General features: G+C 45.0%; 1 protein-coding gene across 4 annotated transcripts; it reads right to left on the bottom strand.

Annotated features, from left to right (window-relative positions):
- Window positions 1-31: 31 nt before the first annotated feature.
- On the bottom strand, window positions 32-27,533 carry LOC146519503 (uncharacterized). 4 transcript variants are annotated; one of them, XM_085156931.1, is made up of 22 exons: window positions 27,077-27,505; window positions 22,952-23,029; window positions 22,803-22,868; window positions 22,274-22,425; window positions 20,878-20,962; window positions 20,018-20,189; window positions 16,872-17,058; window positions 15,868-15,961; window positions 10,591-10,689; window positions 8,573-8,629; window positions 8,171-8,239; window positions 8,001-8,090; window positions 7,812-7,921; window positions 7,164-7,659; window positions 6,831-6,923; window positions 4,709-6,721; window positions 4,476-4,623; window positions 4,110-4,227; window positions 2,138-2,297; window positions 1,466-1,567; window positions 903-989; window positions 32-548 (listed from the first exon to the last, which is right to left on the bottom strand). In XM_085156931.1, the coding sequence occupies exons 1-22, from the start codon at window positions 27,203-27,205 to the stop codon at window positions 408-410; spliced, it is 4,746 nt and encodes a 1,581-aa protein (XP_085013057.1). In that variant the 5' UTR covers window positions 27,206-27,505; the 3' UTR covers window positions 32-407. The 4 variants fall into 4 exon arrangements, with proteins under 4 accessions (XP_085013057.1, XP_085013056.1, XP_085013055.1 ...); XM_085156930.1 differs by lacking the exons at window positions 32-548; window positions 903-989; window positions 1,466-1,567; window positions 2,138-2,297 and having other exon boundaries at window positions 3,338-4,227; window positions 4,709-6,586; window positions 6,617-6,721; window positions 27,077-27,533; XM_085156929.1 differs by lacking the exons at window positions 32-548; window positions 903-989; window positions 1,466-1,567; window positions 2,138-2,297 and having other exon boundaries at window positions 3,338-4,227; window positions 27,077-27,530.
- Window positions 27,534-27,966: the final 433 nt, after the last annotated feature.

Below are 27,966 nucleotides of genomic sequence, written 5' to 3'. Positions count from 1 at the left end.
TCCCGAGATAGCCGAGGGACCACTGTAACCCAGTGCAATAATGAAAAGCATTTCACCTTTAGCACAATGGAACACAACATCGCTGGTTCAATGAGACAAATTCATTTAATAAAAATAATAGTTTTACAATAAAAACACTGCAGTGTTAAAGCCTGAATACAAATATAAATTACAGTGCAGCTGTATCAGCCAGAAAAGGAGTTAAATTTAAAATATTTTCCTAAAATGACAAACAACAAAACAAATATTTTACAGTTTTTTATATGGTAATACTCAGCAAATACAAACACAATACAGATTCAGTGTCAGAAAGGTTAAAGCAGTAAACACATCTTTATCTCTATAAAAATCTGAAGTAAACTGTGGGGTGAGGTGGCATATAATGAGGAAATAAAACTGACAAGTCGTCACGGCGACGTCCGTCCCAGCGCCTGATGAGCCAGCCTCAGGTTTTCTCTCAGCTCGTCTGCCTCTCGCTCCGCTTTTGCCCGAACGATGCTCAGCTCCGTGTACATGTCCTTGTACTTCTTTGTCGCGTTCCTCTTGTCCTGTCACACCAAAAAAAAACAAAATCTGGTTTATTTATCTGTTTTGTCCACTCGATTCGATCGCCTCCAGGCAGAGATCACCCTCAGTCCTAATCGAACCCTGCAAGTAAGTCACCTATACACAGATCGTGACTACAGCTAATGTTTGGAAGCCCCGCCCTGGTAGAAGCAACATTATCTGCTTATTCAGTCTGATAGCATGAGCTGTTCAGGCTCAAGCACTCCTTCGGTTCTCAAAATCAAACACTGAGGTTTAAAAACAGATGAAGCTCTGCAGCACTCTGGTTAACTAGCAGATTACAATATTATTAGTAGTAATATTTGTATTATTAGTGCAGCTGCTGTGAAACTCACCCTTTGAGCCGACTGCAGCTCGTCCTTCAGAGACGTGATCTCCTGCTTCAGACACTGGACCTCAGACTCCTTCACTCGCAGCGTGATCTGAAATGAAATGTGTTTTGAACCTTTGAGTCGGCTCACGAGCACATTTACATAGTTTACTTATTGTACGTGTGAGCCAATCATGAAAAACCATCATTCTTTATGTGGAATCACCAGAGTGGGTGTCATTTCAGTTTTTACTGCAGTTTGTGTTGAAGGAGCCAGACACCAGCTCCAGAGTAGCTTTGCATGACTCACAGTTCAAAATAATCCTTATTTTTCTGATCCTGGGCCTTGGTGCAGCCTCAGGTTCATCCTCTCTCTGAGCTCCTCTTTCTTTTAAAGCCACCCACCTTTATGCAAGCCTTCTTTTGATTGGCTGCCCCTCTATTTGGACAGCAAAATAGAGGGTGGGACTTCTTCTTACTCAGTCCTTTTTAATAACTTTGAATGCTGGAAATAAAGCCGTGGTGTTTGTGGTGGAACGTTAGAATCCCCTAAAATCCTCTCAATGACCGTGCAGTAGCCAAACTCACCTCCATCTCGTACACGTCCATCCCCTGACTGAGCGGCAGAGCGTCCTGTTTGGCGAGCATGCACAGTCTGGTGATCTCTGCTGCCAGGTGGCCGCTCAGCTCCTGAACAAGTAAAAGTGAAAAACAGGAGAAACGATCAAGCTGCTTCACCTCTGACCTCAAAAACACTTTTTTAAAAGTATTTGGAAACATGTTTAAACCCCGACAGCGACAGTCGAGCTCACACCTCTGGTCTCGCTGGAGTCTGTGAATATCTTTCGCCTGTTTTTTGACTCCTGCAGCTCTTATTCACAGTGAACAACAGCTCAGCTTTTTAATGTGCGTGCATGAACAGATTGTAAAGCCACAAACACTCAAACAATGAATGATTTCTGACATGATCCAAGTACAAAAGTCCATGAATCTACTTCGGAACAGTAAAAACACTGAATTATCCTGATTAGTGTTTCACCAAAGTGTAAACAAAGGCTGCATAAATGGAACTAAACAGAACAATCGTCATGTGGAGATTTTTACGATGGCGGCCGCAGACTTAGATGCTAAATCAGAAAGCTGCAGAGGAAAATGAGAGTGATCTGAACTGAGCTGTAATCGGATCGAAAGTCTTCATAACTGTCTTTAAATTTCAGGATGTCAGAAGTAGCCGTTAACAGCCTTCGTTGTGCGTCTCACCTGGTTTCTGGTCCTCAGGTCCTGGTTTTCCTGCTGGCACTGGCACAGGGCCTTCCTCTCGGCATCCAGAGCCTGGACCAGATGTCCGTTCTCCAGACACTTCAGGGAAAACTGCTGCGATAAAACCTCGAGCTCCCGCTGGCAGGAGGCCAGCTCCTCACTGCAAAGACACACTGAGAGTCACAACCTGTCCGCATTTTCTCTGTACAGCTCTCCTGTCGGCACACCGAGGTGTTCCCAAACCAGCTGACAGACTCGATCTGTCCAGAATGTACTGGGCCTCACTGGCATCCTGATCACATGCCTGAAACACCTCAGCTGGCTCCTTTTGATGCAGAGGAGCAGACAAAGGTGCCGATTCTCATCACTGCTGCTTCCCACTCAACTGCAGCGGTTATGACAGGGTGCTGGTTCCCAGTCTGGATCCAGTTTCACTCATTTCCATCAGAAAATAGATTGATTTAGAAAACTGCTGTGATTTACATGTTCTATGTTATGTACGAGCACCTCCTACCTGCCTTCACAGAGGAGGGCAGGCAGGATTTTTTCGGGCTCTGATTGTTGAAAAAAATATGATGGGATTTAAAACATCTGCAGCCAGTTCAGTTCAGGCTCTGCACCGGCACCGTGTTGGTGGGGAAAAGGTTTCCTGTGGATTCTGGCACAGAGCTGTGAGCTGCAGGTGCTTTTGTTCTCCCTGTAAAAACATCTTTGACCACCAGAATCAACAGTTGCTCTTTGTCCTGACTAGGGATGGGTACCGGTATCCGGTGCCATGATGGCACCGGTTCTGACATAAACGGTAGTAACCAGACCGAAAAGCAGCGCACATTTCGGTGCTTTATTTCGGTGCTTTTTTTCCTGAGCTGTGATACACTTTCTTCTTCCTTACATTTGTATTGGCGGTTGGCAAACAACTGAAAGGTGCATTACCGCCACCAACTGGTATGGAATGATACACTTTAGATTCTAGCCAATCATTTTAAGTTTCCGAGAATAGTAGGCGGGTCCAGGTACGTACGTTCTTTTAGAGCAGAGCTACAGATTAAAAATGTCCAAGGCGAAGCGGTCAAAAGTCTGGCTGTACTTCACAGCAAAAGATGCAAACTCAGCAGTTGCAACAAGTGCTTTAAGCTGATACTGTGATACTGTCAAAGAAGGTAACACCTCAAATCTGATGAAACACCTGGCGACGCATAGTGTTTTTTTTTTTAAAGCCGAGAAATGCGCCGTATTTGATAGCTTGCTGCGAGACCTCACACCGAGCACATCTACTGCTTGTGGGTTGCCTGTTATCGGACCCGGAATTAGCAACATCCCCCAAAAACCCGAAGAGGAGAGTCCTGGCCCCTAGCCCTGCCAGTGTAGCAGAAATGATGACGGATGATGATGGCAGCAGCAGCCGTTCTTCTCTGCGTGAGTAGCTTAATGTTGTTCGTGTGTAATTTACGTTGAGTAGGCTAACCACGTTATTACATTAATGCATGTAAGGTGAACAGCAAACACCATCATAGCTACATGCAGCTGTCTTCTTGTTTGATGGCAGATACTCCCTTCACCCTGGCCAAAAAGGCTAAAATGACCAAAGAAAAAGTGGAAAACAGTTAAACATGAGAGGTTTTTGGACAAAGTTTGTGTTTTTTTCCATTGTTTAAGCACTGCTTCCAGCCAAGAATGATACCATATATGCCCCATAGCTGCAGAAAAGGCTAACATTGTTATCTTTTTACAAAAAAACAGCTGAACATGAGAGGTTTTTGGACCACTTTTGTGTTTTCCATTCTTTAAGCACCGGTTTGAGCACCGTTTAAGCACCGGCACCGTTTCAAAAGTACCGGTTTGGCACCGGTATCGGATAAAACCTAAACGATACCCATCCCTAGTCCTGACGCCGACCTGCGGTGATGATTTTTCCAGAATGACATTTTGGTTTAACTCCAGTGTTTCTGGACCTGCTGGGATGCTCACGTACCTGTGCTGCCTGTGGACTTCCTCCAGGTTTGAGAGCCCATTGCTGTTCTCGAACTCACATCTCCTCTGCACCTCCCTTTGCAGCTCCAGGCGGTGAGCGTTTTTGATGGCTTCGATCGCTGAGAGGAAGAGGAGGAAGTCTGAATATTTGAAACTCAAACTCTCCATAATGTTTTTAATATCTCAGATTTTTAAAAAAATTGTCTGGATCGATCCAGGACTCGTCTACAGGTGAGGAACGTTAGCAGGTGCTGAATCTCCGCAAACCACAGGCATTCATCAGGAGGCTGATCTGAATCTAAAATTTTAATCTACTTTCAATCGATTTTGGGCAACGCCTCATCTCTTACTGGGCGGTTTCCCTCACCTGTTGCAGTAGCAGCGCTCTCCTCCTCTAATAGTCTGTCCCTGTCCACCAGGAGGCGCTCCACTTCCTGTTTGTGTCGACGCTGCAGCTCCTCAACCACCTTCAGGTGAGATTCCTCCATGGAGGCGAGTCCACGCTCGCAGGTGACCTGCAGGCACAGCGGACGCTCACACAGGTCACACACAAAGCTCGTGACAGGAAGTCAAACAAAAGTGGATGAAAGCGGCACCTACCTTCAGCTTCTCCGTCTCTTTCTCGTGCTGTAGCTGCACCAAAGTCAGCTGCTCCTCCAGCTCCTCCACCTTTCTTCTCAGAGCTGAAATCAGCTCCACATTTCCATCTGGTTCATCGCTCTCCTCTAAGCTTTCATCTGAGACCTTCTGTGGGATTTCCATCTCATCTATCAGTTCCTCCTCTTCTTCACTCTCCTCTGCGCCCTGAAGCTCCGCCTCCTGGAGGTAAATCTCATCAGTCTGGCAGCCTGCGTTCATCTTCGATGTGCGTTGTTCTTCAAGGTTTGACAGTTTTGCTTTGAGGTCGTCGTTCTCCTCCCGGAGTTTGGCGCATTTTGAGCAGTTGGCGTGTTTAGCCCAAAGCCTGCACAATCGATGGCGGTAAAGTGCTTCGGTTGCCGCGGAGTAAATAAACGACGCTATCCATGGATGATCTGAAGAGTGAAACTCATACAGTCTGTCTGCTGTCGGCTGGAGTTCGTCGTGCACGGCGGCGGCGGCGCTGAGGGAGGCGGCGAGCTGGTCCAGCAGAGAGATTTTAATCTGCGTGACGGCTTTGAAACGCTCAAAGTCACTCAAATCAAAGACGCCGCTCTCCTCCTCCGTCTTCGTGGTTTCCAATGCTACATCGTTAGCCTCGCCCTCGCGTCTGCCCTCGCGTCCGCCTTCCTGCGCCGCCTGCTCGGTCTGAAGCAGACGGTGGCCTATGAGCAGCATTCGTGTCTCCAGCACCATCTGTTCCGCCGCCTCGCCGACCCGCACATCTGCGGGCTCGATCAGCTCGGACGGATCCTCCTTCAGTTTCTTCAGCAGCAAACTCCAAAAAGCTTCCTCCGACTCCAGCTGGCTCACCACAGCAGGACTCCTCTCCCCCTCCTCCACCTCCGCCTCACCTCCTTCCAACGTGTCGATCGCCTCTAAAAGTCTCCCCAAAGCGCTCAGCCTCGCGACCATCCCCTCGATCACCTTCTGGGTCTTTTCCTCGGCAGAAACACTTCTGTCTCCTTTCAGCCTCTCCTTCTCTAACTCCTCATTCAGCCTCCTGATGTCAGCCTCCGCCTCCGCCGCTCGTTGGCAGGAAAGTTTCTCCGCTTCCTGCAGCTCCCTGCAGTTCAGCTCTGATTGGTTGAGCTGTCTCTCCAGCTCCGTCAGCTTGGCCTCGGTCGCTTCGAAACACCGCAGCAGGTATCCCTCCGGTTTCTCGGCCCTCTTCTTGTTTTCATCCTCTCCTACCTGGTCGCTCAGCTGCAGCAGCACCTCCGTCTCCCTCAGGGTCTCCTCCAGGGAGCTGATCAGCGTCTGGGCCTCCTGGAGCTCCTGGTTCTTCAAGTTCAGCTCCATCTCCAGACCTTCCACCCTGGTCTTCCCCGGCTGCTCCACCTCAGGGAGGTCACGGGGCTCCGAGTACCTGCTGCTGAGCTCCGCCTTCAGCCTTTCGATCTCGCGGTCTGCCTCCGTCAGCTGGTTCAGCATCTCCTGGTTGCGCTGGTTCAGAGCCTCGTTCTGGCTCGTGAGCAGCTCCACCTCCAGGGAAAGCTTCTCCAGGGTCACCTGATCAGGAGTCACCTGCTTCAGCTGGGACTCGTCTCCCTCTGCGGGCTCATGGGCCCACGAGCCGAACTTATCCACCTGTGTCTCTGAGACAGGAAACAGCTGACGGGCGTCTGCGTCCAGCTGGAGGTCGGCTGTCCTGTCATCGAAGCTCAGTCCCTCACTCTGAGAGTGTCGGCTGTCTGATGCAGGTGACAGTAAAGGCGAGGCCGCTGTCTCAGATAATAAATCCTCTAGTTCTTGCAGCTCGCCCTCTGTATCGCAGAGCCAGATGCTGGGCAGCTGTGGTGTCGGTGAAGGTGTTTCCTGGCCGAGCTGCTCCTTCATGTTCGGTCTGATGACGTTCTGCTGCTGCAGGAGCTCTCTGTACGCCTCCTTTAGGCTCTTCGTCGGGTCTTTGAGTGGCTTTTCTTTCATATCTGATGGGTAAAAATCAGCTTCAGGACTGACGGGAGAATCCAGCTGAAGAAAAAAAAAAAAAAGGTCATAAAATTACAGAAACCCGACTGAAACAATCAAAGTCAGTCAAACACGCCAAAGAGTGTCTGAGATAAAAGCTGCTTTCTCACACCTGCTGATGTTGAAACCTTTCTGCGCTGAGCTGAGCTTCCAGCTCCAGCCGTCGATGCTCCGACTCCTCCAACTGAACCTTCAGATCTTCCACCTCCAATAACACAAAGTACACAAAGAGTTAATCTACAGCTTCACACAGCCTCCATCAGGTGAGCCTTACTTTTCATTTTATACCTGCATCGAAAAGAAACAGACAAACTGATCAACTGTGTCAATTAAAGATATACTTGCAATAATTTCTGCATAATTACCTGTTTTTATGGTTTAACTTACACAGTTAGAGACAACTTATCATTTATTTATGCTTCTTTAAAACTGAAAGTCCACTCACCGCCTTCCTGTAGCTCTGCAGCACCTTCTCCATCTCCTCTGCATCTCTCCCGTCAGGAAACAGCGGGACCGTCCTCTCCAGTCTGAACATCGTCTTCTCCACCTGCTTCCAGCACTCCTCCATCTCCTCCTCCATTCTCTGCTGCGACTTTGGACTCAGCACTCGGACGCCGCCGTCCTTTTCTAGCAGCGAGAAGCCCAGCATCTTCTCATACCTCCTCCTCCTCTCCTCGCGCCGCTTCCTTCGCTCCAGATCACCCAGCTCCAGCAAGCAGGGGGGTTTCTGTGGATTGGCGTCCACCGCCGGCTCGCTCTCAGGCTTGAATTCAGCCCAGTCGAAGGTTTTGTAGCGGCCTTCGCGCCGTCTTTCCGTCACGCTGCTGGCTTTGGGGTGAGGCTCGCTCTCCGAGGAGACGTCGGCCGACGGAGAGTCCTGAGTCACGTCTGGTTTGGGGAGGACCTCAGGTGGGCTGCAGGGAATGTGCTGGCCAGGTAAACTGAGAACATTTAAGTGCTTTTAGTACGTCAGCGTTTTATTTTAGCTTCACCTCATCTTTCATCTACTTTTATCTCATCTTTAAATCACCTGTAAACACTTTAAACTGCACAACCTGCACAAAACCTGTTTGATTTGATTTGATTTGATCACCTGGCCACATCAGGGGCGTTGGCCGGATGGACGTTCTTCATCAGCGCCTGGATCCAGTTCTTTCGTATCCCCGCGGTCATCGCCGAAAGCGTGAAGACGCCCTTCGGAGTCTGCGACATAAAAACACGTGACTAACCTCCATCTTTAGAGCAGAACGTGAAGTGATGACACGCAGAAGCGAAGACTTACGTGGATCTGAAAGCCGTAGTTTCTTTGCACCTGGTACTCAGACACATTGTAACACTTCATTAGGTTGATCTCTCCTTCCAGATCTGAGGCCTGTGAGGAGAAAACGTCGTGAAGATCTGGAAATGCACAAAAACTTTATATTCTACTTTATGAAGCCGGGTTTAAAGCACCTCCTCGGCCGTCGAGTCCTTGTAGTATCTCAGACTGTCAGTCGACAACACAAACCAATATTTCTTCCACTAGAGGGAAGCAAAGCACATTTCACACAGGCTGGTAAGATCCTTTAAATCACAGGCGTCGAACTCCAGGCCTCGAGGGCCGGTGTCCTGCAGGTTTTAGATGTATCCTTGATCCAACACAGCTGATTTAAACGGCTAAATGACTCCTCAACATGTCTTGAAGTTCTCCAGAAGCCTGTTAATGAACTAATCATTTGATTCAGGTGTGTTGACCCTGGGTGAGATCTAAAACCTGCAGGACACCGGCCCTCAAGGCCTGGAGTTTGACACCCCTGCTTTAAATCATCACCACAACCTGAAACAGCCAGATTTGGATGACTTTAAAATGTTTACCTGGTCATTTTCATCCAGTTTGACCATCCAGCCTTTCTTGAAGTTTAACAAGTCTGGCTGTACAGAAGATAAAAAATACAAAGTTTGAATAAAACACAGAAAAGAGAAGAGCTGAGACTGTTTGTTGCTTCCATCATTGTTGACCAGTAGTTTACTTATGTGATAAATTTTAATACTAGACAAAGACAAACAGAGTAAATACAAAATGCAGTTTTTAAATGATTTGAAAAGCTGACTTCACACTCGGCCACACTGTCAGACCGGCTGGATCAAGAAATCACTTAAATAAACCTGTTTGACAAAAAGCAGCTGCGATCTCTAGAAACAAAGTCACTGACATCTATCAGTCTTAAAGGGATACAAAGCCACGTCTAAGGCTGTGGGACTCCAGTGAACCACGGTGAGAGACAAAACTTGGAACAGCGGTGAACGTTCCCAGGATTGGCCGGCCTATTAAAATTATTCCAAGACACAAAAGCATCCAGAACAACATTTAAAGGACTGCAGGTCTCACGTGGCTCAGTTAAGGTCAGAGTTCGTTATTCAACATTCAGAAAGAAACTGGGCAGAAATAGCATCCATGGGAGAGTTGAAAGGAGGAAACCGCTGCTGACCAAAGAGAAACAAAGGTTTGTTTTTCTTTTGCCCAAAAACGTCTGGACGACCTCCCGAGACTTTTGGGAAAAATTCTGTGGACTAACGAGTTGAGTTGACTGCCGTTACGTCTGGCGTAAAGCTAACGCAACATTCAGCACCAACAGCCAAACATGGTGGTGGTAGTGTGATGGTCTGGGGCTGTTTTGCTCCTTCAGGACCTGGATGACTTGCCCATCGTGCTCAAAAACAAAAACAAAATGAAGGTTTTGGAGTTTAGTAAGACTGAGATGTTTTTTTTGAACAAACACTTGGTTGCACAGCTTGCCAAAAGTGGCACATTTGGGTGGCAGTTACTTCTACAGACAGGCTAGGGATGCACCGATACCGATACTGGTATCGGGGCCGATACTGTAAAATGTGTGTGTACTCATACTCGTAAAAGTTAACTGATACCATGAACCGATACCAACTTATTTCATTAATCAGAGGGTGGCTGGTCATTTCTGTTGTAGTTTTTTAGATTGGCCACTAGGGGGCCAATTATTATTTTATTTATTATTTATTTTATAATAATTATTTTGTTTGTTTGTTTACAATATGGACACTCTGCAATAATTTAAAAGTTTATTTTATTCTCAAACCTAATTTGTATTTATTTTATTCCAAACAGAAGTGTTTATTTATTATTCTGAAAGCTCGAGACAGTGCCAATAGTTCAGTGATATTTTGTTAAATTACAATGTGGAGACTCTGCAATAATTTAACAGAAGTGCTTATTTTTCACTTGAAATTTTTTTGTGGTCATTTTTATTAAGATATTATTTTTTATCGGCAGAGAATATAATAAAACCTGTCTTCCAATTCATTGTATTTGTGTGTGTGTGTGTGTGTGTGGTAGAAGTATCGTTTTTTTTGTACTCTGTATCGGCAAGTACTCAGATCCAAGTATCGGTATCGTATCGGTTTGAAAAAATTGGTATCGTTGCATCCCTAAGACAGGCCGAGGTAGGTTTAGATCGATTTTTAGCACTGTAGTATTTCCATTTGCAAAACTGAGGGCTGGGTAGGAGGGGGGAGCTCCACACCATCTGATGTTTGAATCAGATATCAGTCTGAGCCTGACTGATCTGTGGGACTGTGTTTATTATGCCACAGGTCAGCAGAGTAGAGTTTCAGCAGTTGGAGGCATGTCACACCTGCTCCGCCAACAGCTTCTCTGAGTGTTTGCAAACGTTTTTGGTCAAAGCGAGTTTAAACGTGTCTGAAAAGGTCAGAACAGACGATGCTTCCCCTGATGTTTCCTTACAGGTAAGAGGAGGGTCTCTACCTCAGCTTTCTGCTGGGATCAGTATCAGGTATGAGTAAAAAGTTGTGCTTAGAGAAACTTCGAGGCTGAAACTGCCCTCGGATCAGTGGCTCACCGTCATGGCCGTGTCCGATGTCCTGCGGTCCAGAGACTTGGCTCTTCTCTGGGGAGGGGGGGCAACGAGAGAGGACGAATCTCCACACGACTGAAGTTTCTACAGAAGGAAAAAAAGAAGAAGCCCAAATGAAACTTATAAGAACTTCCCTCACAGGAAGGCTTTCACTGATGAGAAGACGTGACGCGTTTCCTCAATCAGGACGGAGGCTGTTTGCATGTGCTGCCTGCATTCCACCAACCAGAGTAACCGATAGTCTGGACGCTTGGCACAGACGTCAGCTGTGAGGATTAGGCCCGCCGCGGAGCACCACGGGGAGCCCGGCGGGCTTTTCTCCACCGCCTGTTAAACTCTCACTCGCTGAAGCGGGTCTGACCGTGGAATGCATGAAAAAGGTTTTAGAGGATAAATAATCCCCGGGACTCTGCAGCTTTTGTCTTACTTTTCAAAATGATGCTCCGAAACTGAGAATGAGATCGCCGCACGCCTGTTATGATCAGATTTCATGCCGGCTCTAACAGCACGTATCAGACTCTGGATTACACGCATTAAGTGAAACAAGGGTCCCCTTTTTTTGTTTACTCGAGCCTCCGCTGTTCAAAAGATTCATTCTTCTTCCTTATATAACCACTTTAAAAGGGAAAAATGTCCAGTTTAATCACAACAAAACACGCTTTGTGTTTTTTGTTCCTGGCATTTATATTGAAAAGTATCCAAAGCCCCGACACACGGAGGAGCGCGGCGCTCCGACTGCAGACAGAGCCGCTCCTCTGTTCCCTGAAGGCCTCCCAAAGCCGAGGGGGAGGAAGTGAGGAAGAAGAAGAAGAAGAGGCTGACTCGAGAATCTCCAGACAGGCTCTTTTGACCTTCTCATGACTAGAAAAACAAACGCACCCAAAGACACATAAATGAACGCGTGGGCCTAAATATTCTGCTGCTGCTGCTGTATTAAAGTAAATCCTCTGGAAAAGGAGAGTGTGTTTAATCAAAGATTAACCGCGGCCACTGACGCGACCATCTGTGATTTAACAATGTTTCTGCAGCAGCTCCGGCCGCTGAAAACGAGGATTTACTGTGAAAGGAACAAACTAAAATAAAGAGCTGAAGGAAGCAGACTAATGTAATGCACTCACGCTGTTTACTCACTGTACACGACCGATTTAAAAAAGATCACCAGCTAATCCAACGTGTTCATCTTTGAGCTGCAAGAGGAAGTCGGAGTACCCGGAGAGAGCCCAAACAGGCCTCGGGGGAACACGCGAACTTCACACAGAAGTTCTCAAACTTGAGTGTCCATGCCACCTCCCCACCGGCCCAGCGGGGTGACAAACAAACCCATCAGTCTTTTACAGCTGAGGGGGAAAAAAACTTGCCTGGAGATGGCAGTCTGAGGTCTGAGACTTATAAAATCCATTCATCCGTTTTTTTCACTGGTTCAGAGACACCTGTCCCAGGTGGGGTAGACCTGAGTCGGTTGGGGGGTGGGGTGGGGTGGCAGTGAAGCCATGTGTGACCCTTTTTGGATGTGAGGATGCAGCTAAACTGTATGTGTACAATGCACAAACACAGACTTCTTGCACAGTCAGCGCACAAAGCGAGCCATGTTATGAGTCATAAATACATTTAGAGGCACCAACAACACAAACACCAGTGAGCTCCTGTGCCGGTGTAACTCGCTGGGTGAAGCGGGGATCTCATGTGCCGTAAGGCTAATGCCTCAGGAGGGCCAGCTTTTGGCTGAAGGTTGCTGCTCGGTCGATGGTCCCTCCGTGAAACAGCGAGTTAATCTCATGTGTGCTGCACAACACGCTGCCCACAGGCCTCTGCTGCTTCGTTTAATGGACTCTCCTTTAAATCTGCTTCTCTGGCTCATCAGGAGGAACCTGAACTACTAAACCCTCCTTTCAGAAACAGAAAATCCTGAAAACATTTCTGGATGTTTACTACAGTGAGCCCAGTTTAACAGGTGATCTCGCTCTAAGTATCATGCGTGGGAATGTTTGTGTTTTGCCGTCACACAGACTCCTGCTGGGGTTTGCTCACCTCCTTAATCATCGGGGTCTAGCCCTGACACTGACTAGCATTCCCAAACAGATGTGCGCTTGGAAACCGGGAGGAGCTCATTCCTCCGAGTTTATCAGTAAATACATGACATCATGTGTTTCTTCAGCCCGTCAGCAGCACTTCAAGAGACTCGTGAAGAATCCCCGAGCGCCTCGGGTCCTCACATTTAATTGGTTTATTCCGAATCCCTGGAAAATAACGAGGAACGGCGTCTGAACTGCTTCGGGGCATCAAAACCAGTTCTGCTCACAGTGAATCACCAGCCTCCCTCCCACCTGCCGACACATGCGCTCGCTCACGCTGGAAGAAAGTCATGCCCGGACACGGCCCGAACGGCTCGTCCACGCGTTTCACGCCACGCTCTCATCGCCGGCTCAGACCGAACGAGCGCTCTGAAGACCTGAACGGGTCCTCGGGTTGTTTACACCCACACTGACAGACTGAAGCAAACAGCCTCAGACTGTAATTTGGGAGATTTCCTAACTCTCCGTCTAACTCCGGGCAGCGTTTGATCAGGTCGGACCTTCGGCCTCGGAGTGACGTCTTTCATGGATAACACCTGGCTGCTGCCTGAGTCATGTTCAAACCAGTCCAACCTCGCGGCTCGGTGCAGCCTGAGCACAGCTGGATACGACGGCTGGTCTGAATCACGGCAAACCCACGCTAGGATTAATCATTACCTGTTCGCGGTTAGCCGACGACCACAGGCAGGAAGCGGGTTTTTAATTGTTGGATGCCGGCGTTGAAGGACTTAAAATTTTATTTTCTCAATCACGTTTTTATTATAAGCTCTGCGCTCCTGCGCGGCCTCGCCACAATAAACGATTTCACTGAGAATTTTTCTCATCTTGTTGTTTATTGTTCGCTCAGGGCTCTTTTCTCACCGGGTTAAAAATAGGCCGGCCTCTTCTGTAATAACGTGAAACCAACCTCCCAGTTACACATTACATAACAACACTGTCTCTGTGTTTGTGCTTGTCTTTAGTTTTCTCATTTTTGGATGTTTCCGTCTGTCTGTGCCGTCACCAGTTCACAGCGCTCTCTATTCCAGTGGTCAGCGGTCAGTACGGCTAAATAAACATCATTTATTTACCAAAATTATTAAAGAACACCATCTTTTTTGTTTTTAAAGGGGCAATAATTTAACTTTAAACATGATTCAAATGAAAAACATTCGTTTGAATTGTTAAAAAGAAAATGTGGGTTATTAAGCAGAGACCAGAGCCCAGCGGTGTTTTACAGATGAGCTGAATATGAAGCCCTCCACTGAGAAATCTCTGAACTGAGCGCAGTGAGAAGTCATCTAATCACATCTTATTCCCTCACACCTCACAGGAAGAAGGTTGTGGCTTTGAATCCAGTGGCTGGTTGTGTGTTTTTTCCCCCTGTGTGGCGTTTGTGTCCACACAGGACTATGAGTGTTTCACTCTCTTACTCCTGTGATACTGACGACCTGTTCAGCTCTTCCTTCTCCAATAATACCTGGATAGACCAGGTTCTAAATATCGTCGCTGTCATGGTCCGCGGCCCGGTGTCCGAGGAGCTGATGGGATGCCCACGCCCACGGGTGTGGCTGTTAACTCCACACCTGCATCCCATCTCAGGCGATTATCAGGTGGACTATTTGATCCAGCCCAGCCAGCTGCTCCACGCCAGTCCGTTAGTCGTCTCACGGCAGTAACGTACACGAAGGGAAGGCGGTTGTGAAAACCCTCATTTACCTGAACAAACGCTAATCGTTTTCTTTGCGCTCAGGTAACAGCTCGGCGTGTTTTTGAGCCACCTGCTCGTCTGGAGTTTGGATCGCCTCCGGTACCGATCGCCTCTACTTTCCTGGAGCTCCCCCGCGGACCCTCACCCCTCCCTCCGGCTCCCACGGCCCCGCTTTGACTGTAAGACTCGTACTCTCCCCCATGTATGCTGCTATTTCCCCGCTCCCCAGTAACTCTCTTCCTCTTTCTGTTGCAGCTTCCCACAGTTCCGATTACGGCGTTCCTGCGTAACTCATCCCTTGGTTTTTCTAGTTTCTCGCATGTTTTCCTTTGCCCCTTCCGGGACACCTTTAGTTGAAATAAAATGTATTTTTCGTACTCCTGTGCATGTTGTCTCTGCTTCTGGGTCCAGCTTGTGTAGTGAACTTCGGTTCATGACAGTCGCCCAGTTCGACAACAAAGAAAGAAAAACTCACTCAGATATTTTAACTGAATCTTTCTCTTTGCCTCCCAAAGCCAAGTTTCGCAGGAAGGCCTCGAGATAAATATGTCCCATTATCTATTAAGAAACTTGACGGTTAAACTAGTTTTAAAGAATGAGCTGTGTTTGTAAACCAATGTTGTTATGATGCTAGATTTTCAATATCAGGAAAACCCTTGAAGTGTGATGCCATTTTCACTTCCACGGGTGAAAAGTGTGGTATAAAATTAAGAGACAAATGTATTACGAACATATTAAATAACATCAATGATGACACTATCTTTAAACTCTAAACCAAACACCCCACAGGCACGGTCAGCACGGTGGTGGGGGGATGAGGATTTGGGCATCTTACAGCCTCTGAGTTGATGATGAGCTTCTATTTATAATCAGTCAGATGTGACTCAGCAGCAAATCTACAGCAGACTGGCTGAAAAGGAAAAGAACGGAGGAGCTGCAGAGTCCCGGTCAAAGTCCAGACCTCACTCTGACTGAAATGCTGTGGTGGGAAGAAGAACAAAATGCCTCCACAGCGATGCTAAAGACTGTTATTTGAAGTTACACCTGCTAAAGGTGACTGTACAAGCTACTGAACACTGGGATGTACTTTGTTTGTCTCAGGACTTGAGTTTTTTCCAGACTCCTGGGAAAACTTCCTTTTTCACGTGGCTGCATAATATTGAGGACTGTTTCATAAATGCATGAACATGCAGAAACCTGCAGAAACTGAACGACACGCCCCATTAATCACTGACTTTAAAGAGGGCTGCTCACAGAAAACCTGACACATGCTGGAAGGATTTCACTCTCCAATAAAAATATTTTCTGTTAGAATTTAGAGGATATTTGACATGACCTGAAAAAACTTTATGAAACTTTATGAAACTCAGCACGCTTGAAGATGAAGATGAAGATTTTTGGGCTCACAGTTTCAGACACTCACACTGACCACTCATTTAAAGAGAAAGGAAAACAGATGCAGCCGTTAATCTTAAGTTTGAAGCCGTTTTTACATCTCACCTCTCGTTTGTTGGCACGAGTCTCGCTCCTGCCCGTCCTCAACATGGATGCTCCCGTTTCCTGCTCTTTCCTGGTGGCCTCCGATCTGTTTTTGCTGGAAAACAGAAAGAGCTGATTAGATTCTCCTTCCACTCAGGTACAAGGACCTTAACGGGAACCTATACTAGTCTGTGGATGCTCTCCTGCTCACATTCATCCTCCGGGATTTCAAAAGGTCAAAAATGGCATTTTTCTATTAAATCGAGGCAAAAGTCACCAAACAGAACTTTAAAACAGAAACCCAGACTTGTGGTATTCATATAGATAAGGACACATGAGGCTGTGTCACCTTTAAAGTAAACCTGGAGGAAGCTGAAATGAACTGAGTGTTTCTTCTTGTCATTTCCAGCACACTGTGGAGGCTTTTTATAAGAGGCCTGTTTCTTTAACTCCTTCCTGAATGTGAGGATTTGGTGGTTCAGACATCCGTGCCCTCAAACTGAGGTTCGTTCCCTGACTGGCAGGCAGACTGTCAGTGTTGAGGTCCTGAGAAACAATGCCGAGGATATCTAATTACACCAGCGTTTTGGAATTTCTGACCTTATTTGGGGGGGAGGGATAAGGATTTTGTGTTTTCGTTTCCCAAAAAGGCAACAAGAGCGAAGAGCTGACATGATTTCTCCTCACGTGACCCGTTCGCATGCTGCTGGGGCACAAACTGGGAGGGTTTCTCTTGGCTAAATATAAAAATGCAGCAGTCAGATCTCTAATGGAGGGGTAGAGCGTGAGGCTTTGATCTGCCGTTTAGCGGTGTGTGATGCCTGTTCGGCTTTATGCTGGGGGAGGCATTGGATGTCCTTTGTGCTAATTGCTTGCACATTTCTCTGCCAGTGCGCTTTAAATGGCTCTGATGAGTTACCCACAGATTACACGCAAACATAAATAAGAAAAGAAAAAGTTGCTTGCTCCAAAACACGAAGATTTATGTAATCATAAAACGAGCAGGAAGCAGCTTGGCTTCTAACCTCCCGTCCTGCCTCTGCTTCTTGTTGTTTGCTGATGTCAGGATGTTGTTGGGTTCAGTCAGCCGGTTGTTTCTGCCGGGGTCGCAGCTTTCAGAGGCCGCCGAGTCTGAAGAACCGACCGAGCCGCCGAAGCCGGCTGAGGTCAGAGAGCCCCTGGGGTCCAGGCACAGGTAGGAGGAGGCGTTGCCTGGAGATAAAACCAACACAAAAAAGTTTCAGACTGTTAGATCATCAGAGAGCAGGAACATCAAACCACAGCTTGGTTTAAGTCCACGAAATTAGGCGTCCATTTGCCATAAAACCTCAGCCAAGCTTTAATCACAAACCACAAATCATTTCACTCATCCCAACCTTCTCCCGCCGGCTTTTAAGGAAACACCAACGCATCAGTGTTTTACCTCATTCAGCACCATTTAAAATAACACAAATCACAGCTTTTTACCCCTCTGATAAAAAGAACAATGTCAAGCTTTATATTCAGACTTTTATCAGCTTGTCATCACTACATCAGTTCAACAGTGCGATAAGCCATAAATCACAGGGTGAAAGGAAAATCACTGCCCCTTTAAATCAGCTGATTTTCACTCTACAGTAACTGTGTAGTGTAACGTCACACTACACAAACAGTCTGAGTTACAGGCCCTCAAATACACAAATCTGTCACTTCTCTTCGACTTTTTCAGCTGCTTTTGACTTCCTACAGTTTCTGCTACACATGCAACCCACTTTGCAACCCACTTCCACCCCAGCTCCACCTTTTCTTGCAACTTCTGTAATAATTTGTGTCAGTTAGGCAGCTCTGCATATGGAAATAACCTTCCTTTGGCTGCGTCTGAATGAAATTAGGCAGAAAGTTAAATCCGATCATTCTGTGTCTATTTTTTATGACTTTAAAGCAGCTTCTCTTGGGAAAAACACGCAGAAAAAGTCATGCAGAAGGTTCAGGTGTTTTCGCTTCCTCCCCATTGTGGAGAGGATAATCCCACATTTAGAGTTAATGCAGTGAAGTTGCTATGGTAGCATCAACAGAGAAGTACTCTGTTTACTGTATGACAGCCTATTAATCATTTTGTGTTGGCTGCTACGATACAAAGAGACCGTTAACACTGACAACACTGTGCAAAAATAAAAGCAAAGCCCGACTAAAGAAGCAGAAAAGACAGATTTCAAAGATTTCCTGTCGAGTTTAAGTCAGTAAATTTTCTCTAATGTGCAGGTCTTAATTTAAGTATTCAACTTAGGAAGCTTTGTGGGGATATATGTTACTCATTCAGTGTTGGAAGGGTTATCAGGCCCTTTGTAAAAATCCATAATTCGAACGATTCACAGGTGGAAAACATTCACTTTGCAGTTTTTCCCAGGAGTGGACGTCCCAGCAAATTCACCCCAAGGTCAGGCAATACTCAGGGAAACTGTAAAAGACCCAAGAGCTCCATCTCAAACTCTGCAGGCCTCTGTCAGCATGTTAAAGGTTAAAGTTCATGACAGTCCAATTAGAAAACGACTGAACAGGTGCGGCGTGTTTGGAAGTGTTGCCAGGAGAAAACCGCGGCAGCATGGTTTAGTTGGCGAAGCTGCATCGACTTCTAGAACAACGTGCCGTGGACAAGCGAGGCCGATGTGGAGATGTTTGGCCACGGGACCTGGGCCCCCTGCAGTCACTGACTCAATCATGAACTCCTGTGTAAACCAAAGTATTCTAAAGTCAAGCGTGAGGCGTTCTGTACGGCAGCTAAAGCTTGGAGCAAATGAAACCTCAGCACAGCAGCAAATCTCCAACCTGACTGAAGACCTTAAAGAGCTGTGCATAAATTAAGGACTGCAAACTTCCATAAACTGAAGCCACACTGCAAACAAGTCTGGACCAAAGTTCATGTTTTCTGCCGATACTGACAAAGTCGTACAGAAAACGATTGTTTTGTTGCTGGTAAAGGTGGTTCTACAGGCCGCCAAAAAACCAGGTGCACTTTTTCACAGGACTGCACATTCACCAAACGTTTAAACATTTTATTATAAGACAAAAGAAAATCCACTCTGTAAAAAACTAAAAAAAACTTTGACACGTCAACAATATGAAACAACAAGTTTGAACTCAGGTTTATCGGATTTCTGTTTGCCTAGTCTGGAAACATTTATTGACAGGCAAAACAATCAAGCCACAAGCCGTCACCATCATAACTGATCTCTGTTCAGTGCAAAGGTAGAAGACTCCCTTTTAAGCTGATTTAAGAATAAGTGGATCCATTGTGATTTTACGGTTGCCGCTAACCCTTATTTGTAGCAATAAGTCTGCTGACTATTTATTTAATTATTCCCTGAACCTGCACAACTAACGGTCAAGTTTTACAATCTTTTATTTTTGTCTAAAAATGGTTGAGAGCATCTGTGGAGCCATTTAAAAAGTATTTGTTTCTAAAAACGCAGAGCTTTTAAACTGGAAGGTCAAAGAATCAACTGACTGGAATCTCAGCTGATGTGTTTGTTTCAGTAAACATTAGAAATCTCCAAATGATGAAAACATAATGAAATGGGATAAATGTGCAAAAGAAATTAAACTGGATGAGTTCCCCAGAGGAGAGCCTGTTAAGCAGGGGAATCCTGACAGAGGGAGCTTTGTGTTTAGCCTCCATCTCTCTAATGAAGCAGCCTGTAGTCAGAGTCAGCAGGAGTTAATCCAGACCTTCATTATGGGACCTTTCCAGACTATGCAACAAGCCTGATGCCAGATGGGCACTCGTGTCCATTTTGTCGCAGCCTGAAGCTCCAGCGGGGAGAAATACCTGCTCTGTGCCGAACATCAAGCCCATTAGGACCTGTTTAAGAGGCCTTGGAGGGCTCATGTCTGCTGTTTGGCTTTTATGATGCCTGAAGGTCAGAGGCACAGGATTTCCTGCACATCTCTCCGAGTAACTCCACTTCCTGTTAAAACAGAAACTCATCCAGCCCGTTCCCGCGACTGCCCGCGAGTGAGCGCTCAGCCGGCACGCCTGGTTAGAGGAGGGTTGAACGCAACGGACAAATAAAAATCTGCGAGTGCGCGAACATCTGCAGGACGTTAGGATGGTGCGAGAGGACAGGAAACGGCTGTGATTGGCTGATAGACATGAAAGCCTGTGTGTGTGTTTGTATGGTTTCCTCCGCTGCACCTGCAGGGGTCCGCTCAGGGCCCAGAGGCTCGGTGTCCGTCACAGTCCAGATGGGAGTCACATCTGGCCCCCCGTCCCGCTGGTCTTCCTGCCACAGGCCGGGCTCTGGGCGGTCCCTCCCCGAGGATGGAAAACTCGGATCGGTTGCTACCATTTTTGCTGGACTGGGCTCCTGAAGTTTGTTAGCGAGACAAAGAAAATTCACACTTTTAAATTAAATTAATACAGGTACAATAATGTGGCTGTAAATTAACAGTTCATTCATGTTTGAAAACAGATTCTGTACAATAACAGACACTTTAAACGTTCTCATATGCTTCATGCTTCATTCTGCTCTAAACACTAATTTTTTAGACACTGTTTTCTACTCTTGTCACTGTGTCTCTGTGATGTCATGGAGGGGGGATAAGACTAATTTCTGACCACAGATCCACAAACCACCTGCTGTTTAGGAGGGGCAGCCAATCGGAGGAAAGCTGGCTTAAAGGGGGAGGAGCTAAAACACATTATTTCAGAGTATTTTCAAACAGAGGATGAACTGAGGGGCTGCACTGAGGCTAAGAGTCAGATTAATAAGGATTATTTTGATCTCTTGAACTCTTTTTTTCTGTCTTCATTTGTAAATGAAGTTGAAACTTTCAACGGCATCAGAAAGTTTCTTCCTTGGTGTTTCTTTCAGGTTTTCACTGAGGAAGTATCGTCTAAACGTCTCCTGACAGGTGATTATTTACTGCCACATTTGTGGTTTTCATCTTAATAAGACCAGTCTTGATTCTTTGGTATAAACTTGTCTGATATAAGTCTCATAATCAGCATGCGTGAACACAAAAACTGGACACTTTAACACATGAGCACAATACCTGATTGGCCACAGGCTCAACTTTGCGTTTCTTCTTCTGATTCTGTTTGTGAGTTCGCAGATAAACTGCCAGCTGCTCACTCCACCTGGAGACAAAACATGACACAAACAGCCAACTAAATCTTTATACTCACCCATTAATGATTAAAAAAATACCACAATTAGTCTCATAATATTAACTTTTTCAAAATAAAAGCCCCCTTTTGCCTCAAAGCATGTGATTTCTCAAATTAAACCAGCCAGTTAGTTTTAGAAGGTTATCATGATAAATACAGCCCTTCCTGTACAAATCAGTTTGTACAGGAAGCCATCAGGACGCCTCTAAATGTAATTCTTTTCGAAATAAAAGCCTCCAAGTAGGTATCGAAAGCTACCAGGATGACAAGAGGTATGTGAGAGTTTCTAAATGTGAAGCCCTATTTAGATAGAGCAGGGTTGTCACGCTCATTTGATCTTGAGGAATGAAACTGAGCTTTCTCTCTCATTGTAATAAAGTTTAACTACACATTTCATCTTAATATAATAATAAGCAGAGTAATTTCAAAAGTGTATTTTAGTTTTTGTACATGATAAAAAATCCTTTTGTAGTAAATGAAAGAAATATGTCAGTATGCCTCTTGACTTAAATTGTCAAAAAAAAAAAAAACTACTGATAAAAATGGAAAAAACGGGAACTTATTAAATGTATGAAAATGCCGTTAATAATAATAATGGATTGGATTTTATATAGCGCTTTTCAAGGCACCCAAAGCGCTTTACAATGCCACTATTCTTTCACTCTCACATTCACACACTGGTGGAGGCAGCTACAGTTGTAGCCACAGCTGACAGAAGCGAGGCTGCCATATCGCGCCATCTGGCAAACACCAGTAGGCAGTAGGTGAAGTGTCTTGCCCAAGGACACAACGACCAGGACAAAGAGGCCAGGGATCGAACCGGTGACCTTCCGGTTACAGATACGCTTCCCAACCCCATGAGCCACCGCCACCCATTAAATGTCCGGGTTGCCTTCCATAGCCATCCAGTGGGCCAGACTGTAGATTTTACTGGGCTGATTTTGGTCCCTGAGTCTTATGTTTGACATAAAACACAAGACCTGAGTTAGACGAATTTATCAAAATGCACTTATATGTCCAGTTTTCAAAACAAAAGACTGTAGTTAGATACTGGAAGCAATGAAGATGCTTCAAGGCTGTCAGAGTTTCAGAATAAAGGCCCTTAGTTAGTCATAGTAAATTACCGCAGGGCTTTAACATGCCAACTTTTCAAAATAAAGGCTTTCTATATATTTTTTTTCAACTTGTGTTTTCAAGAAAGCTTCTCCCTTTTTGCTCATCTGTGCCCACACATGTCAGCAATCTCTTTTTTTAATGCTACTCTGAGGTTTTTATACCGACCCATTAGTGATGTCTTTATTGTCACCACGGATGAATACTTCCTGCTCTGGGGTGACGATGCAGAGGGCGTTCTTCTGGCCCGTCCTGGGCTCTGCATCGAAGATGTCTGTGCACACGTTCACGTTCACCGTCCCCTGTGGCAAAGTGCTGGGCTGCAGGAGAATCAGAACATCCAAATGATCCCTCCAGGGGTCAAAGAGCGAGTTAAGACGTCATGTTTACTAAAACTTCAGATTCATGGCCGCTAAACAGAAAGCAGTTTGTGGTGTGAAGTGTGGAATGAAAGGGAACGGGATTTAAGGGGATCACAGAGAAACACAGAGGGGGGATGTGAGCATTAAAGGACGGGCTAAGCCCACATCATCTGCTGTGGTTGTGTGCACAACATCTGGCTTAAAGATGCCTTCTGGATCCCAACAAAACATACAGTAGATGCAGATGCATGCACAGGCTGGGGCTTACTGTACACTCCGTGTTCTGTTTTATGTCTGCATTTGTTTGTAGTTTTAGTATCTGTGCTGTTTCTCACCAGCTCGTCCAGAGCGAAGCTCAGGCTGCCGTCCTCGTACAGGATAAAGAAGCGCCGCTGCCATCTCTGACGATGAAGGACGGGAAACTAAAATCACCACAGGATCACACTAATGCCACACTCATGTGTTTTTTAAAAAGTTGACCTACCCTCGACCTCTGCATCGGGTTGTTAAAATCTGTCCCCTCTGGAGCCAAACACAGCCAGCCTGCATAGATGGGTTTGGCCTGGAAGGACACAGGACAGTGATGTCATATATTAGTCAGTGTTTTGAACTGTGTGGGTTTGATGCCTGTTGTTATTTTTGTGGGATTTGAACCTGTAGTCTGACAACAGAAACATGTACAAACCTGCCAAAAACACCTTCTGTTACGTCGTGGATCTGTGGGCTCTTTGTTTTTCCTGTTTCAATATTCACATGTTTGTTTGTTTGTTTTTATTTAGAAATATAAAGCGTCTCAGCAGGTTTAAACTTTTTTTCTGAGTGACAGTCCATCAATGATTCAGCACTTTGTAGAACCACCTTTAGCAGCAATAACCTGATGCATGGGTAGCCACAAAACTATGTCACAATTAGGGATGGGTATCGTTTAGGTTTTATCCAATACCAGTGCCAAACCGGTACTTTTGAAACGGTGCCGGTGCTTAAACGGTGTCAAACCGGTGCTTAAAGAATGAAGAACACAAACTTTATCCAAAAACCTCTCATGTTCAGCTGTTTTCCACTTTTTCTTTGGTCATTTTAGCCTTTTTGGCCAGGGTGAAGGGAGTATCTGCCATCAAACAAGAAGACAGCCGCATGTAGCTATGATGATGTTTGCTAGTTCACCTTACATGCATTAATGTAATAACACACGAACAACATTAAGCTACTCACGCAGAGAAGAACGGCTGCTGCTGCATCATCATCCTCATCATTTCTGCTACACTGGCAGGGCTAGGGGCCAGGACTCTCCTCTTCGGGTTTTTGGGGGATGTTGCTAACTCCGGGTCTGATAACAGGCACCACACCCGCAGTAGATGCGCTTGGTGTGAGGTCTCGCAGCAAGCTATCAAATACGGCGCATTTCTCGGCTTTTAAAAAAAACACTATGCGTCGCCAGGTGTTTCATCAGATTTGAGGTGTTACCTCCTTTGACAGTATCACAGTATCAGCTTAAAGCACTTGTTGCAGCTGCTGAGTTTGCATCTTTTGCTGTGAAGTACAGCCAGACTTTTGACCGCTTCGCCTTGGGCATTTTAATCTGTAGCTCTGCTCTAAAAGAACGTACGTACCTGGACCCGCCTACTATCCTCGGAAACGTAAAATGATTGGCTAGAATCTAAAGTGTATCACAGCTCAGGGAAAAAAAAAAAGCACCGAAATGTTTTTCGGTCTGGTTACTACCGTTTATGTCAGAACCGGTGCCATCATGGCACCGGATACCGGTACCCATCCCTAGTCACAATATTTCAAGAAAATGTGTAATAATGATATTTATGAACATTGAAGAAAACACTGGCAGCGCTCAGTGGTACCCCTCAGCCTCCTGATAGATACACCTATGGTATTAATTTGAAACTCCTACGTCGCTTCGTTCTTGAGTTATCACATTCAGAAACTTGGGTTTCCACTTTACCCACCTGCCCGCCCTGCCGGCAGCGTGGCGGCAACATCAGCCTTTTACATCTGACAGATAAAAAGTACCTAACAGTGTTTTATCTGAGACTGCAGCTCACAGGCAGCAGAGCAAAACAAAGATGAGACAGAATAACTCATTCAGCAGCACTGTAGTGCAACAACAGTGCCACAGCATAAGTCAGATGTAAGCACATAAATATCCTGGGATGTGTTTCCCCTGGTAATTTTCAGTAAAAGTACAGAATAACTTATTCAGACTTTAGTTTAAATTGACAAAAACAACCTTGTAACTCTTCAGGAGCTGCACAAAACCCTCACAATAAAACAGAATCACACATATCTCAGACTTGCATGGTTGTGGGGGACGTCTGGCCCACTCGTCTTTACGATGTCACTTCAGTTCATTAAGGTTTGCAGCGCTGCTTTACGTTCAGCTGTCTGCAGGTCCGACCACAGAGTCTCAGTCAGTTTGAGGTCTGGACTTTGAGTTATTCCACCACCTTGAGTCTTTTCTTTATCAGCTGGTGTGTTTGGGATTATTCTCCTGCTCAATCGCCCAGATGGCCTCACGTCTGACTCTAGAACACGTTGGTATACCGAGGAGTTCACAGTCTACTGAGTGAACACAAGGTGCCCGAATCTTCATCCTTCCACCACGATGCTGACAGTTGGTATGAGGCATTGATATGTTGATATGATAAGTCTGGTTGCGTGCATTGTGGTCAAACATCTCTCTTTCTAATTTTACACTCATAAACTTGAACATTTATCCTGCTAGCATGCTACCTGTAGAGACTGAGACGGAGTTCTTGGGTCTGAGCATTGATCAGTAGCACCTGGGTGGTGTTTGCCCTCTAAGTGAGGTTGTACTTAGTTTTCACTTTTAACTCATGCCATGCTTTACACATTCGCCTAACCAGCAAAAGCTCCCTGGTTTTGATTCCATGGGGAGACACAAATCCCTTTAGGATTCAGTCAGGAAGGACATCTGGCCAAAAGAAAAAAAAATCTGCTGTATCAAACATGGTGAGCTACCCGCTGTGGTGACCCGAAAGTATTAAATAAACATATTTATATTCTTTGTGCTTCCTCCTGTCTCAGACACTTGGGTTCTTTTGTTTTCAAAGTTATTTTAAACATTAAAACGCTGGGGAAAAGTGCCACAACTACAGCAAAACAAGGAGGTTTTCTCTGAGCCTGCAGCGTCACTGGAAAACCATGTGTGGTGTTTGCAGGTTTGATGAACGGTGTTGAAATTACAGGGCCCGGCAAAAGCCGGCGGGAGGGGGGACACAAAGTGATGGCATATTTGAACAATGTGAGGCATGTAGGAAGCTGTCACTATCACCTCCTTACATCACCTCGCCTTCATAAGCGTGTTTTCAGTCCTGACATGTTTTGCTCAGCACTAAGTACACAGGGCTGAAGCAGGCCTGGTAAAAAGATTATGTAATTTATTTTTTCCTCAGGCTTTTTTTTTTTTTGACAGATTGATGCATCTAAAAAATTTACAAGTAACAGAAAACCAATGAATTCCCAGTTTTTCCTTCATAAACAGAATTAAATGAAACTACAACTATGGGTGAAGGCATCTTTTATTCCACTAGATTTGCTTAGTTACTATTTATAAGTATTGATCCCAGAATACAAAGCAACAACCCTAACAGCACACCTTTAACTGGAATAACAGTTAACAGAATTAACAGTAAACACTACCTATGCATTGATGCATCAGTCTTAATCACATCATGTAATTTAATCAGAGTTCATTTACATATTCGGCTTTCCAAAGACTGCTACTCTACAGAACAATGGGATAAGGGACTGCAGGGAGGTTACTGTAGTGGGGTTGGGTGGTGAAATCACAGAATTAGTCGTGACTTTTAATCTATTCTGGGTGCAAAGTTTCAATTTTTGTTTCTCCCTTGTCCTAGGAAACTCATTACCCAGCCATATTTTTGCATTCCTGAATCATAGCTGTGGAAGCATTTTTCACATAATAAAACAAACCCCGATCCCTTACCACCTACCTTAGTTATTAATTTGGACACAGCTCCTAACATTGATGAAATGGTTTAATTTCTTTTTAAGTTTTTTTTTACATTTGTAGTATTTTAGGCTATATAAAATTATACCATATAATCTAAAAGTAAAGAAATATAAAACAATCATGTTAAAATAAATAAATAAATAGAATATGTTACATAGTAAATCTAGAAATCCATTAATTAAAAACGTAATAAAAAAATTAAAAAAAATAGTAAAATAAAGATTAAATATACTTTAAAAGTCTGATTTTTATGCCGAAGACCACGGAAAAAAAGTTTATAGTTTTATTGTGGACCTTTCGACTTGAAGGGAGGCTGATGTGGGACTTTTATATATTCTGGGAGACATGAGACACTTTGAATATATAGACTTCCTGACACGAACATTTCAGAGATAAAATAAAACAAAATATGACCTTTTCTGATTCTTTTACTGATCAACCAAAATGAAATCTTAAAGTTAGCATCTTCATATTTAATATTTGCATGTTTTTAGACTAAAGCTGGTGATTTAATGGTAACATTTTTTATCCAGAAAGCTCACTAATCCAAACAAAAGTGGCTAAACGTTATGACAGGAGCACCTGAGGTGATCGTGAACTCACCTGCTCCAGGTCGTGGTCGTTGAGCAGATGAAGCTCGCGCGACTTGAAGCAGTTCTGACATTTGCTCTTATTAAAAATATTCGCCTGGAACTTGCTGCAGGGAGTCGCCGCCGCCTTTTCCCCGGACATGTTTCGGTGAGCGCCGCTTCTCCTCCGCGGGGACAGATCCAGACACGGCCCGCTCTCCTCCTCCTCTTCTTCGTCTCCCAGTTTAGTAAAGCGGTTTCTCCTCGAACAACATCTGTCACACTGAGCCGCGCGCTCCTGTCGTCATGGTCATGGCCTCTGACGTGATACCGCCACTCCGCTTCCGATCGAAACCTTCAAAATAAAGCAGATTTTTAACGGTTTGTTTTAACTTTAAGAGAAAACTCACTGCTAAAAAAAAACACGTACAGCTATTACACATCCATTAAACAGTAATGTTTTATAAAAAAAAAAAAGAAGAGAAAAGTAGAGTTTACAGCGTCATCTACTTCTCTCACAGCGGTATAAGTAAGACCTGCGCTCAACTTCCGGCTTACACCTACAAAGTAAAATCGATTATTAATGGAATTTCCTTCCTTAATTCCGTAATTTTTACAGAAATGAATATTAATTAACTAATAATAATTAATTAACAATTAATTATGTTTAAAACAACATATATTTGAGCAAAATCATCGAAATCACCTCACCTTCCGGTCACACCTACAAAATAAAACTCATTATTATTGTTTTTTTCTTTACAATCTTTTTTCAAAATACTTCACTTCCAAACACACACACACACACAAATAAATATTAAATATTGTTTTTATTTACTTCTCCAATTGTGAAATTCTGCTGAAACAATAAAGATTTAAAACATAGCACATTTATTCTGAAATGCAGAAAAGCATTGGCCAAGT

Source organism: Neolamprologus multifasciatus, chromosome 4 (assembly GCF_963576455.1).
Source record: "Neolamprologus multifasciatus chromosome 4, fNeoMul1.2, whole genome shotgun sequence".
Classification (NCBI taxonomy): domain Eukaryota; kingdom Metazoa; phylum Chordata; class Actinopteri; order Cichliformes; family Cichlidae; genus Neolamprologus; species Neolamprologus multifasciatus.
The sequence above is the reverse complement of the archived record's forward strand: the minus strand, read 5'-3'. Positions and strand labels throughout refer to the sequence as shown.

What these genes read in the sequence shown, in the direction of transcription:
- LOC146519503 (XM_085156929.1), bottom strand. Translation starts at nt 27,205, where the DNA reads ATGTCCGGGGAAAAGGCGGCGGCGACTCCCTGCAGCAAGTTCCAGGCG. An exon ending in AACGCCCCTGATGTGGCCAG is followed by an intron (nt 7,660 to 7,811) that starts GTGATCAAATCA and finishes AAATGTTCTCAG; the next exon opens with TTTACCTGGCCAGCACATTC. An exon ending in AAGAGACGGAGAAGCTGAAG is followed by an intron (nt 4,624 to 4,708) that starts GTAGGTGCCGCT and finishes CTGTGCCTGCAG; the next exon opens with GTCACCTGCGAGCGTGGACT.